The sequence below is a fragment of the Pongo pygmaeus genome, chromosome 10 (genome assembly GCF_028885625.2).
Source record: "Pongo pygmaeus isolate AG05252 chromosome 10, NHGRI_mPonPyg2-v2.0_pri, whole genome shotgun sequence".
NCBI classification, from domain to species: Eukaryota; Metazoa; Chordata; class Mammalia; order Primates; family Hominidae; genus Pongo; species Pongo pygmaeus.
In genome coordinates, this window is record NC_072383.2 from 92,748,039 (window position 1) to 92,762,827 (window position 14,789).

At 37.3% G+C, this 14,789-nt stretch overlaps 1 protein-coding gene across 17 annotated transcripts in view; it reads right to left on the minus strand.

Moving 5' to 3' along the window:
• Positions 1-235: 235 nt before the first annotated feature.
• The window catches only part of CEP83 (centrosomal protein 83), a 154,947-nt gene continuing 140,393 nt past the window's right edge, over positions 236-14,789 (minus strand). For 16 of the 17 annotated variants that reach the window (XM_063646574.1, XM_063646576.1, XM_063646575.1 and 13 more), the window contains 3 exons: positions 4,883-4,986; positions 1,862-2,051; positions 236-865 (listed from right to left, as the gene is read on the minus strand). In XM_063646574.1, the coding sequence (XP_063502644.1) occupies positions 761-865; positions 1,862-2,051; positions 4,883-4,986 (399 nt within the window). In that variant the 3' untranslated portion in view covers positions 236-760. Of the gene's footprint in view, positions 866-1,861; positions 2,052-4,882; positions 4,987-14,789 lie in introns of those variants that run through there. The other variant, XM_054442116.2, reaches the window with a different exon arrangement.

Below are 14,789 nucleotides of genomic sequence, written 5' to 3' on the forward strand. Positions count from 1 at the left end.
CACAAAACACATAATTACTTGGTTAGATCCACAGTAATGGAAAGTAAAGTTAAATACCAACAATGTTTATAAAGGGACCTGATTTCAAGTTTTATAATCAATGGCCCCCTTGTTAATACAGCCATAGGATTTAATTATTTGCACTTATTCTCTATTCTAACAAAGCCAAAATCAGTAGACTGTCATATTGCTAAATATATGCTATATGGTTGATGTAAAATTAAACACAAGACGATTAAAAAAAAATTAAGCTCTTTAATAAATTATGTGCACACAGATTTTAGAAAAGGTAGTCTTTTGTATATAGATACCTTTACATTCTTTATGCTGACTTTTGTCTTTTTTCAACTACAATTTTTGTATATAGTAAACCAGAAGATGTGTATGGACCCTGTTATTGCCAAGCATCTCAAAGATGAAGAGAGAATTAATGATAGTTATATTTCACTCAAAATGCCAAAAAAATTCAACAAAGTAAAAATTTTAAAACTTGACTCTAACTAGTTCCTTTTTGTTTTACATTCTCAAACCATTGTCAAATATTCTAAATATCTCTGAGACTTTCTCTTGTAATGCTTCACTTGTATAATCTTAAAATCCCGACAGTCATACAATACAGCATGTAGTAGGTACCTTTTCTTGAGGCACATTCAAGTGTTTTGGCAAACAGTAAAAAGTATGTAAATGCCACAGGTTAAAATGTCAAGTTTTACTGAGTCACCAACTTCACCTCTTTTGATCTGCCTGTTCTCCAAGAACATCATTCTCCAGAAGATCCAAGTTCCTCTAGTTGTTTTCTTTGTGTTGTTTCCAGTTCTTCTAGTCTTTTGCGAAGTAGAGAGAGTTCCCTTTGATGCTGTTCCTCCTTAAAATGATGTAGAGAAAGCATAGCAAAAGAAACTATTAGAAAAACTGTTAGGTAGCAGCCTTGGACTGCCTCTTTTATATATGCCTATAACATTTGGCAAGGAAATGCTGACCACTGTAGCAGTCTAAAAACAGTAGCACGGGCTAAACTACCATCTCGTTTTGCTTCTCTCCTGCCTCAGGCTCTAGCCTTAAGCAAAACCCACAGTCTGTTCTTCTCTAGGTATAAAATTCACCAGAGAGTGAATTAGAAAATACTAATGCAGGGCCTAGGTATACTTACATGGTAACTTTCCAACAACACTGGTGTTTAACAGCAGTTTATTATAAACAAAGCACTTGGCCTGAGATTCAATTCAGTGATTAAAATCTTCTGTGCTTACGTTATAAAACATAATTACTTATTAATACTCCCATCTTCTGAAAAAGAATCAATCTGATTCCTTCAATACCTCAGGGGCCTGATACAATAGAAAGAGCCCGGGTTTTGGATTCAACAGGTTTAGATTTGAAACTTTGTCACTTATTAGCTATGACCTTAGGCAAGTCACTTCACTCTGAATCAGTTCCCTTATCTATGAATTAGGAATAGTAATATCTGCCCTCAAAGCATTTTCGTTAGTATTAGACATTGCACGGAACATGCACAGTTCACTGCGTTAGTAAATTCTTAGTAATTAGTATTAACATTATGAATAAGCTACAGACTCTAGGTTACTCAATGACTCAATCAAGTCTCCTCTTTTCTATCGTCCAGTAAGAGATTTCACTCTCACCACCATCACTAAAGGATCATGATTCAAACTGAATTCAGCAAATTTCTATGCTAAATGAAAGGGAAGAAGTTAAAACTAGTTTTAAATGTTTATGCCATTTTTGTGGTGAATTTTGAGCACTGACCAAAGTTATAATTTGAGTTTTATCACCATATTTAAACATAAAAACCTACAAAAATGTATGACTTTTTTTTTCCCCCTAAAATAAATGCTCATACCTGCATATGAGGAGGAAATGGTAGTTCCATGCTTGGAACCATGGCTGATGACTGAAAGCTAACAGGATTGATAGATGCTGTTGGAGGCATGTTAGGAACCAAAATTAGACTTCGAAATTCATTATGTCTTCTCTGTATATCTTTTAGTCTTTTTTGAAGCCTCGTATAGTCTTCAAAAGGAACATTTTGTCTTAAAAAGAAAAAGAAATGTTTCTTTAACATGGTTATACCCTATTGAAGCATAGTATGATTCACAGAATATAATTTTAAACTGGAAGAGGATTTCTAAATTATGAGATCTATATATAATATATAGATAAAAAAATCTGTTTACCTAGAAAGATAAACAGAAACATGACATAACATCTTAATCATTAGCAATCATTAGCATTGCAGACTATCAACTCATTATAAAGTTTTATTTGCTAATTAAAGATCTAAAATCTTTTGATACTTTGGTACTCACTCCTACCCTCCTACTCACCCCCATTCATGAATCCTGAAACTAAAGGGAGACTCTAAACCAAAAGAGTGCCTTATCTTACAGAAAGAATCAAATAAAAATACAGTTCACCCCTCAGTATACACATGGGATTAGTTCCAGGACATCCCTCATATATCAAAGCCTGTGCATACAAGTCCTGCAGTCAGCCCTGCAGAACCCTCATAATGGAAAAGTTGGTTCTCCGAACTGGCGGGTTTCACATCCTGTGAATACTATATTTTCTATCCATGTTTGCCCGAAAAAAAAATCTGCATATAAGTAGACCCATGCAGTTCAAGCCCATGTTGTCAAGGGTCAAGTGTAAAGAAAATGCTGAATTGAAGCTTACAAAATTGCCATTTTTAAATAGGTGAACTATGGTCAAATATAGAGATTTTCACATAGTTCAATCTAATTTTTAAAATGTCAGTGTAATATTATAGTAAGAAATATATATTTGGTCTTTGCCCTTGGTTCCTGGCACACAGCTCCTAAAACTCTGGGAAACTCTGAAGTGATAAGAGTATCTTTTGTATATTAATAAGATAACTGGTGGCTGGGGGCCCCTGAATAGCTTCAGGATGGGGCGGGTCACCAGAAAGACTAAGGCATGATTAGAGGGTTGGAACTTTCAGCCCCACTCTCCAACCCCACCCCATGACATCTGGGAAGATAAAGGACTAAAGGTTGAGTTGATCACCAATGGCCAATGATGTAATCAATCATGCCTATGTAATGAAGCCTCCATAAAAACCCAAAAGCATGGAGTCAGAGAGCTTCTGGGTTGCTGAACATGTGGAGGTGTCTGCAGGCAGGCATGCCCAGAGAAGGCATGGAAACTCCATGCCCACTTCCTCATACCTTTTCCTATGTATCTCTTTCATCTGACTGCTCATCTATATCTTTTGTAATATCCTTTCTAGTAAGCTGGTTAACGTAAGTTTCCCTGAGTTCTGTAAGCTGCTCTAGCAAATTAATTGAACATGATGAGCAGGTCATGGGAACCCCAATTTATAGCCATTTTTAGCCAGTCAGAAGCACGGGTTACAACCTGGGGCTTATGGCTACATTCTGAAGTGGGGGGCAGTCTTGTGGGACTGAGCCCTCTACCTGTGGGATCTGATGCTAAATCCAGGTAGACAGGATCAGACCTGAATTACAGGACACCTAGCTCGTGTCCACTGGAGAATTGATTACTCCATGTATAGGAAAAAACCCCAAACATCTGGTGTCAGAAATGTTGTGTTGACTGTGTGAGAATAGGAAAAACACTGGTTTTTCCTATTATAAAAGGTAATCACAAAGGTGAAGCTACACAACTTTAGGAAAAAATGACATGGAGAAAAAGGCTAACTTTCCAGGCCTTCACAGATCATCATCTTTTTGGACATGACATCCAGTAATCAAATATAATTTCAAAATCACTCAAAATTCTAGATGATCTGCACCACAACTGGTCAATCTTGAATTGCTAACATTTCAATATTAATGTTTATGGAAGAGGAAGTAAGTTGAATTCTGTTTTAGAAGGACTGAGCCGGAAATGGTGGCTCATGCTTGTAATCCTAGTGCTTTGGGAGGCTGAGGCAGAAGAATAGATTAAGCCTAGGGGTTCGAGGCTACAGTTAGCTATGATTGTGCCACTGCACTCCACCCTGGACAATAGACGAAGACCCCATATTAAAAAAAAAAAAAAAGAAAAAGAAAAAGAATTGAAACAAAATTCAAAATTACAAGCATGTTTGTAATTTACAAATTACTACCAAATTAATAAACTAAAGGTGGCCTCCTACTTTGGAATAGAGTATTGTAAGGCTGGCACTAATTCTACAGTCTAGAAACCTCTAGAATGTTCTTTAAAAAACAATTGTTAATCTTTTGGTAATAATTGCACCCAAGAACACCAGTGCACATCATAAAACATCACTGCATGATATTATAGGCAGTTTCCATTACAGAAAAATCTATATCTGAATAGCCAAGATGCTGAAGGCTACCACTAATTCACTAAATTAAAAAGATTTTTCTTAACTTGAATCAAATGTGTCATATAATGCCACTACCAACAACTTAATATGACAAATCTCTGCTTTAAAAATGCTGATGATCCTGATTATCAGATGTGCTTGGCTGTGACTGCAAAACCTGAAACTACAGCTCAATAATATCTCCACACCAGGAAACCAAAACTGACCTTTGATTCAAAGTTGTAGGCACAATTTTCAGAACTATGCAATAGCTACAACTGTCTTGTCTCAGCAGCAACAACTAACACCACTCCTTGCTACCAAAGCCAGTGACATTTTCTGTTAGTCCCAATCATAAGGCAAACACCTGGCATGTGACAGAGACCTTTTGGTTTAAAGAAACATTCAGTTAGGGGGTAAAAAAAGGATAGTACATTAGGAGTTATCAAGCTGTTTTAGAAATCTTTTAAATGTACATTTTAAAAGAAAAGAAGGTACGTTATACTTAGAGACAAAGTTCTATAACATCAAAATAACCACATGGGGAAGATACACATACAAACACATTACCTATTTAAGACCTGATTTTCTGTTTCCAATTCTTCTTTCTTTGCCTCCAAGACTTCTACTTTCTCTTGTAGTCTTTTCAATTTGTTTTCATGAAGAGATTTTCTCTAAAAAGAGAAATATGAACAAGTATGTTAATACATAATCTCTTATTTGAACAAAACTATATAGAAAATGTTTTACTCACCAAAAACTGTATTTAGATATGAATGTTTTCAGTGAATACTAGAAACAAAGATTAGTAGACATGGCTCTTACTGAAAATTGCAAAGATAATAAACCACAAATCTATCCAATATTCTCAATGTGACAATTAATTATGAATGCCAAAGAAACTGGTATCAATAATTGCTGCAAAAAAAAAATATCTACAAAGGGAAGGAGTCAAATTTTACTACTGAGTCTGCCTGTACATCTGGTAAGAAATAATGAGCAATCCATTGTCCCAAAAGATAGCATGTGTTTAAGAGAACTGAGCCAGGTACAGTGGCTCATGCCTGTAATCCCAGTGCTTTGGGAGGCTGAGGCAGGAGGATGGATTAAGCCTAGGAGTTCAAGGCTACAGTTAGCTATGACTGTGCCACTCCACCCTGGACAACAGACCAAGAACCCATTCAAAAAAAAAAAAAAAAAAAAAAAAAGGGCGGGGAACCAGGCGCAGTGGCTCACGCCTATAATCCCAGCACTTTGGGAGGCCGACGCGGACAGATCACAAGGTCAAGAGATTGAGACCATCCTGACCAACATGGTAAAACCCTGTCTCTACTAAAAACAGAAAAATTAACTGGGCGTGGTGGTGGGTGCCTGTAGTTCCAGCTACTCGGGAGGCTGAGGCAGGAGAATCACTTGAACCTGGGAGGCAGAGGTTGCAGTGAGCCGAGATTGCGCCACTGCACTCCAGCCTGGCAAAAAAGCAAGACTCCGTCTCAAAAAAGGAAAAGAAAAGAAAAGAAAAAAAGAACTGAAACAAAATTCAAAATTACAAGCATGTTTGTAATTTATAAAGTACTACCAAATTAATAAACTGAAGGATCAGAAAGCTAAGATAGATATGGATGCATCTGTTTAAAAGTTGCCTTTCTAAATCTTAAAAGGAAAAAATTTAAACTTTACAATATACAAAGGAAAAAATTCCTAAGTAAATCTTGTATGGTTTCATTAAATAATACGGAAAAGTCCAGGTAAAATGCAAAAGGAGTATATGGAAAAAAGTAGTATTTTTTTCAGTTTTTATACACAGGCCTTTTGTTTTTTAATAGAAAAACACCTATAATGTTAAAACTCATTTAGTCGATGCAAACCTTTTAGGTATTTTCTAACTCTTTTTTAACTGAAGTATAATCTTATAGCAAAATGCATAGAATATAAATGTAAAGCTCAGTGAAAAACCACAAAACAAATGCTGGCATGATTTCCTTGTAGGTCAAGAGCACTGCCATGCCAGAAGGGCCCCTACCTTTCCCCCTTCCAATCACTAGCCCTGTCATCCTCTGAAAAGGTAACCAACTAATTTACTTCCAAAACTATATTTACTTTTGCCTATTTTTGAACCTCATATACATACAATCATAGTATGTATTCTCTTATTAATGACTTTATTTCACTCAACATTGTTAGTGAGATTTATGTTACTTACAGATATACTTCATTCATTCCCACATATTATATTCCACTTACGATTACTGCATAACCTAGTATATTCACTCAGTACACCGTTAAGGGTTATCTGCATTATTTCCAGTTGGGACTATTACAAATAACTCTGCTACGAGCATTCATTCTCATGCTTTGATTGTCTCACATCCTCCAACATCTCAGAAGGCTTCCTTATGTTCCTGTCTACCCTGGCAAAGGAACCACTCTTCTGGCCTTTATCACCATAAGTATTTATTTATGAATTTATAGGTAGTTAAGGAGTCCATCTGTCTATCTATCCACCCATTCATATGAAAGAAATCATAAATTTATGCTCTTTTGTATCTGGACTTTTTTCTCAACATTTTATCTATATGACTAAGCCATGGTTATGTATTGTCATAGTACTTCTTTTTCATTGTAATGTTGTCATCCATTGTACAAATATACCACATTATATACATTTTCCTGTTAATGAAAATTTAAATTCTTTCCAGTCTGGGGATATCATAAATATTTTATGAACATTCCTAAACATGTTTTTGGCAGATGTAAGTACCTCATTCTCTTGAGTATATACCTATGAGTGGGTCATAGTGTATACATGTTTTAGCTTTAGTAGATACTGCCAGTTTTCTAAAGCAGTTTTACGAATTACATTTCCACCAGCAATATGTGAGAGTTCTAGCTGTTCTACATTTTTGCCAGTACTTGGTATGGTCGGTCTTTTAGTTTTTGCATCCTGTTTTGGTGAAATACAGTATCTCACTGTAGTTTTAATTTACATTTTCCTGATAGCTAAAGGTACTGAGCATCTTTTTTTATGCATGTTAGTCATCTGGATATCCCTTCTTTGTGATGTGTCCATCCTAGTCTTTTGTCCATTAAAACTTTTGAGTAACCTGATTCCTACTGATTTGTAGTTCTGTATATATTCAAGATATGAATCATGTGTCAGATATATATGTATTGCAGATTGACCTTCTCCAGCCTATGGTGTCATTTTCTTCCTCTTGAGAGTATCCCTTAATAAAAAGATTTTAATTTAAATAAAATCAATTACATCAATCATGTATTTTATAGTAAGAACTTTTTGCATCCTGCTTATCTTTATTATCCCAAGATCCTAAAATTTTCTCCCAAGTTTTCATCTAGAAGCTTTATTTTTTTTTTACCTGTCACACTTAGGTGTATGGTTCATTTCTATCTATGTTGTGAGGTTAGACTGAGTTTAATCTATTGACTCACTACTGTTTATCTGAAGGAACATCCTTTATCGAAATGCAGTGGTACCTTTAGTGTAAACCTATTTCTGGACTCTATACTGTTCCATTTGCCTGTTTATCCTTATACCAATACCACACTAAATTACTGTAGCTTATATTTAGTGTTGATATCTGGTAGTTTTCAGTCCTCTAGCTTTATTGTTCTTCAAGATTGCTTTGGGTATTCTAGTCCTTTGTACTTTCAGATGAATTTTAGAATCTACTTTCTAATTTCTACAAAGAAACCTGCTAAGATTTTGATTAGAACTGCATTCAACTTATGGATAAATCTGGGAAGAACTGACACCTTAATATTGAATCTTCCAAGTCATGAACATGGTACAGTTTTTCCTTTAGGCATTTTTCAGTTTTTCTTAGCAGTATTTGTATTTCAGTGTAGAAGTCATAAACATCTTTCACTAGATTCGTTCCTAGGTATTTTATGTATTTTTATGCTATTGCAAATGGCATTTAAATATTTTCTAATTGTGTGTGTAAAGAAAAATATTATTTGTTACTTGACTTCGTACCTAGAAATTTTAAAAATTCACATTAATTTTAATAGTTTATTGATAGGTTTGACTTTTATGCATGCACAGTGACATCTGTGAATAATTTTATTTTCCTTTCTACTCTTTATGTCCATTTCTTTATTCTTAAAACTTTTTTTAGGCTCAGAGGTACATGTGCAGGTTTGTTTTATAGGTAAATAGATTATTTCATCACCCAGGTACTAAGCCTGGTACCCAAGTTATTTTTTCTGATCCTCTCCTTCCTCCCATGCTCCACTCTCAAGTAGGCCCCAGTGTCTGTTGTTTCCCTTTGTGTCCATGTGTTCTCATCGTTTAGCTCCCACTTATGATAATGAAAACATGCAGTATTCGGTTTTCCTTTCTTGTGTTAGTTTGCGAAGGATAATGGCCTCTTGCTCCATCATGTACCTGGCAAAGGACATTATCTCATTCTTTTTTATGGCTGTATAGTATTCTATGGTGTATATATACTGCATTTTCTTTATCCAATCTTCCATTGATGGGCATTTAGGTTGATTCCATGTCTTTGGTATTGTGAATAGTGCTGCAATGAACAAATGCATGTGTCTTTATGACAGAAAGATTTATATTCCTTTGGGTATATTTACCCAGTAATGGGATTGGTATATTTACCCAGTAATGGGATTGCTGGGTCCAATGGTAGTTCTGTTTTTAGCTCTTTGAGGAATTACCACACTGCTTTCCACAATGGTTGAACTAATTTACACTCCCACCAACAGTGTATCAAAGTATTTCCTTTTCTCCACAACCTCGCCAGAATCTGCTATTTTTTTATTTTTTAATAGCCATTCTGACTGGTGTGAGATGGTATCTCATTGTGGTTTTGATTTGCATTTCTCTAATGATCAGTGATATTGAGCTTTATTTCATATGCTTGTTGGTCACATATATGTCTTTTGAAAATGGTCTGTTCATTTCCTTTGCCCACTTCTGATGGGGTTGTTTTTATCCTGTAAGTTTTAAGTTCTTTATAGATGCTAGATAGACCTTTCTCAGATGCAGATGCATAGCTTCTAAATATCTTCTCCCATTCTGTAGGTTATCTGTCTACTCTGTTCACAGTTTCTTTTGCTGTGCAGAAGCTCTTAAGTTTAATCAGAACCCATTTATCAACTTTTGCTTTTGTCATGATTGCTTTTGGCATCTTCATCATGAAATCTTTGCCAGTTCCTATGTCCTGAATGGTACTGCCTAGGTTGTCCTCCAGTGTTTTTATAGTTTTGGATTTTACATTTAAGTCTTTAATCCTTCTTGAGTTGATTTTTGCATATGGTGTAAGGAAGAGGTCTAGTTTCAATCTTCTGCATATGGCTAGCTGTTTATCCCAGTACCATTTAATGAATGGGGTGTCCTTTTTCCCACTGCTTGTTTTTGTCAGCTTTGTTGAAGATCAGATGATTGTAGGTGTGAGGCCTTAATTCTGGTTACTCTATTCTGTTCCATTGGTTTATGTGTCTGTTTTTGTATCAATATCATGCTGTTTTGGTTATTGTTGCTCTATAGCATAGTTTTAAGTCAGGTAGCATGATGCCTCCACATTTTTTGTCGTTGTTGTTTGGCATAGGATTGCTGTGGCTATTTGGAGTCTTTTTTGGTTTCACATGAATTTTTAAAGTTTTTTTCTAGTTCCATGAAGAATGCCATTGGTAGTGTGATAGAAATAGCACTGAATCAATAAATTGCTTTTGACAGTATGGCCATTTTAATGATATTGATTCTTCCTATTCATGAGCATGGAAAGTTTTTCCATTTATTTGTATCATCTCTGATTTGTCTAAGCAGTGTTTTGTAATTATCATTGTAGAGATCATTCACCCCCGTTTAGTTGTATTCCTAGGTATTTTATTCTTTTTGTGCAATTGTGAATGGGATTGCATTCCTGATTTGGCTCTCAGCTTGGCTGTTGTTGGTGTACAGGAATGCTAGTGATTTTTGTACATTGAGTTTGTATCTTGAAACTTTGCTAAAGTGATCAGCTGAAGGAGCTTTTTGGATTGAGACTATGGGGGTTTTCTAAACATAAAATCATGTCGACTGCAAACAGGAATAGTTTCACTTCCTCTCCTCCTATTTGGATGCCCTTTATTTCTTTCTTTCTCTTGCCTAACTACTCTGGCCAGGACTTTTAATACTATGTTGAATGGGAGTGGTGAGAGAGGGTATCATTGTCTTGTGCTGGTTTTCAAGGAGAATGCTTCCATATTTTGCCCATTCAGTATGATGTTAGCTGTGGGTTTGTCACAGATGGCTCTTACATTTTGTAGTATGTTCCTTCAATACTTACTTTATTGAGTTTTTAATAGAATGGGATGGTGAATTTTATCAAAAGCCTTTTCTACATCTATTGAGATAACCATGTGATTTTTGTCTTTAGTCCTGTTTATGTGATGAATCACATTTATTGATTTGCACATGTTGAACCAACCTTGCATCCCAAAGATAAAATCTACATAATCATGGTAGATTAGGTTTTTGATGTGCTACTGGATTCGGTTTGCAAGTATTTTGTTAAGGATTTCTGCATCAATGTTCATCAAAGATATTGGCCTAAAGTTTTCATTGTTGTGTCTCTGCCAGGTTTTGTTATCAGGACAATGCTGGCTTCACAGAATGATTTGGGAAGGATTTCCTGCTCCTCTATTTTTTGTTAACAGTTTCAGGAGAAACAGTACCAGCTCTTCTTTGAACATCTGGTAGCATGTGGCTGTGAATCCATCTGGTCCTGGGCTTTTTTTTGGTTGGCAGGTGTTTACTACTGCCTCAATTTCAGAACTCATTATTGGTCTGTACAAGGAATCAACTTCTTCCTGGTTCTATCTTGGGAAGGTGTATGTGTCCAGAAATTTATCTGTCTCTTCTAGCTTTGTTAGTTTGTATGCAGAAAGGTGTTCATAGTTGTCTGTGACGGTTGTTTGTATTTCTGTGGGGTCAGTGGTAACATCCCCTCTGTCATTTCTAATTGTGTTTATTTGGATCTTCTCATTTTTCTTCATTAGTCTAACTAGTGGCCTAACAATTTTTTCAAAAATGCAACTCCCGTATTAGTTAATCTTTTGAATGGCTGTTCATGTTTCGATCTCCTTCAGCTCTAATGCTAGCTTTGGGTTGGTTTTCTCTTGGTCCTCTCATTGTTTTAGTTGTGCTGCTAGGTTGTTGATATCTTTTTAACTGTTTGATGTGGGCATTTGGTGCTATAAATTTCCCTCGTAACATTGCCTTAGCTGTGTCCCAGACATTCTGGTATATTGTATCTTTGTTCTCTTAGTTTCAAATAACTTCTTGATTTCTGCCTTAATTTCATTATTTACTCAAAAGTCATTCAGGAGCAGGTTAACTTCCATGTAAATGGTTTTGAGCAATTATATTTTTAGTCTTGATTTCAATTTTTATTGTGCTGTGTGTTTGGTATTTCAGTTCTTTTGCATTTGCTGAGGATTGTTTTATGTCTGATTGTGTGGTCAATTTCAGAGTATGTGCCATGTGGCAATGAGAAGAATGTATATTCTGTTGTTTTTGGATGTAGAGTTCTGTAGAGGTCTATCAGACCCATCTGGTCCAATGTTAAGTTCAGGTCCTGAATATCCTTGTTAACATTCTTCCTCAATGATTTAATACTGTCAGTGGAATGTGGAAGTCTCCCACTATTATTGTGTGGGAGTATAAGTCTCTTTGTAGGTCTCTAAGAACTTGCTTTATGAATCTGGGTGCTCCTATGTTGGGTGCATATATATTTAGGATAGTTACGTCTTCTTATTGAATCGAACCCTTTACCATTATGTAATCCCTTGTCTTTTTTTATTTTTGTTGGTTTAAAATGTTTTGTCTGAAACTAGGATTGCAACCCCGGCATTTTTCTGATTTCCATTTGCTTGGCAGATGTTCCTCCATCCATTTATTTTGAGCCTATGGGTGTCATCGCATATAAGATGGGTCTCTTGAAGACAGCATATCATTGGGTCTTGCTTTTTTATCCAGCTTGCCACTCTGTGCCTTTTAAATGGGGGCACTTAGCCCACTTATATTCAAGGTCAGTGATTTGTTGTGGATTTGTTCCTGTCATTGTGTTGTTAGCTGGTTATTAGGCTGGCTTGTGTGGTTGCTTTATAGTGTGGCTCATCTGTGTACTTAAGTATGTTTCTGTATTGGCTGGTAACCATCTTTTTTTTTAATGCTCTCTCTCAGCAGAATCATGGTAACCATCTTTCTATATTTAGTGTTCCTGTCAAGATCTCTTGTGAGATGGGTCTCCATTTTACAAGCATTTGCTTATCTAAAACTCCCTCAGTATTTGCTTATCTAAAAAGGATCTTATTTCTCCTTTGTTGAGGAAGGTTAGTTTGGCTGAATATGAAATTCTTGGTTGAAGATTTTTTTAAGAATGTTGACTATAGGTCCCCAGTCTCTTCTGGCTTGAAGGGTTCCTGCTGAGAAGTCAGCTATTAACCTGATGGGGTTTCCTTTGTAGGTGACCTGCCCTTTTTCTCCAAGTGCCTTTAATATTCTTTCATTTTGACCTTGGAAAATCTGATGATTATGTGTCTTGGGGATTATCTTCCTGTGTAGAATTTTGTTCTCTATAGTTCCTGTTGGTCTCTCTAGTGAGGCTGAGGAAGTTTTCTTGGACAATATCCTGAAATATGTTTCCTAAGTTGTCTGCTTTCTCCCTAACCCTTTCAGGGATGCCAATGATTTGTAGATTTGGTCTCTTTACATAATCTCATATTTCATGGAGGTTTTGTTCATTCTTTTCTATTCTTCTATTTTTGTCTGACTGTCTTACTCCAAAGAGCCAGTATTCAAGTTCTGAAATTATTCAGCTTGGTCTCTCTCTTCTGCTGTTAATACTTGTGATTGCACTGTGACATCTTGTGTTTTTCAGCTCTATCAGATCAGTTAGGTTCTTTTTTATACTGGCTATTTCATCTGTCAGTGCCTGTATCATTTTATTGTGATTCTTAGTTTCCTTGGATTGGGTTTTGCCATTCTCCTGAATCTTGATTATCTTCATGTCTATTCATATTCTGAATTCTATTTGTGTCACTTCAGCCAACTCAGCCTGGTTAAGAACCCTTGTTGGAGAACTAGTGGCCATTTGAGTTGACACTCTGACCATCTGAGTTGCTAGAGTTCTTCCGTTGATTCCTTCTGTCTGATGGTTCCATCTCTGCATGTGGGTGTTCCTTTAACTGCTGGGCTGCCTCTGATTGAAGTGGTCAGGCAAGCTCAGGGTAGTTGTGCTAGAGTTCCAGGTTGGGTGACCCTGCCCAGGGAGAAGAAGTGAGGACTGGGACTTGCATAGAGAACAGTCTGGCCACTTTTCTGAGGTGGGTGCTTTGTGTTGGGCATCCATACCAGCCCCTGGTACCCACAGACTCTCCAGAACCTGGAGACAGTAAGGGTGAGGGCTACAAGACAGCAAAGATGGCAACCCATCCCTCCCACTAGGAGCTCTGTCCCAGACAGTAACAGAGCTGCTACTGGCTTGATGGCCCTGGTGGGGATGGCTGGAGATCCAGGTTGGAAGGACCTGCTCAATGAGGAGATATAGAATCAAGGACCCAAATAACAGTCTGGCCACTTTTCCATAGGGCTGCTACAGTATGCTGGGGGTCCGCTCCAATCCCTTTTCATCTTAAATTTTCCAGTACCTGAAGACATCAACAAGGAAGTCTGTGAAACAGCAAAGATGGAGGACTGCCCTTCTCTCTGGGAACTCTGTCCCAGGGAGGCACGGACCTGTTGCCGGCAGAACACACTAACAGGAGGTGGCTAGAGACCTCGGTTGGGAGATCCTACCTAGTGAGGAGTAACAGGATCAGGGACCCACATATAAAAGCCGTCTGGCTTTTTCCATAGGGTAGCCATGCTTTGCTAAGGGTCCACTCCAGCCCCTAGTCACCTCAGACGAGATCTCTAAAGCCTGAAGACAACAGCTAAGGCTGCTAAACAGCAGAAGTGGTGGTCCACCCCTCTCTTTGGGAGCTCTGTTCCAGGGAGGTTTGAAACTGTTGCTAGCCAAAAAACACTAGTGCAAGTGGCTGGAAACCCTGGTCAAAAGGCCCTGTCCACTGAGGAGGAATGGGATTAGAGATTCATGTAAAAAAGCAGTCTGGCCACTTTTTCATAGAGCAGTTGCGCTGTGAGGGGGTATCCTCAAGAACAGTTGCTTCAGACTCTCCAAATCCCAAAGGCAAAGAAATAAGCCTGCAAAACAGTGAAGCTGGCAGCCCACCCCTCTCTCTGGGAGATCCATTCCAGGGAGGTTTGAAACTGCTGCTGGCCAGAAAACACTGGTGGGGGTATGGTTGTAGACCTCAGTCAGGAGATTCCACCCAGTGAGAAGAAATGAGATCCAGGAGCCACATGAGAAAGCAGCCTGACCACTTCTCCTTAGAGCTGCTGCTCTGTACCAGGGGATCACTCCAGTCCCTAACCAACTCAGACTCCCTAGAGCCC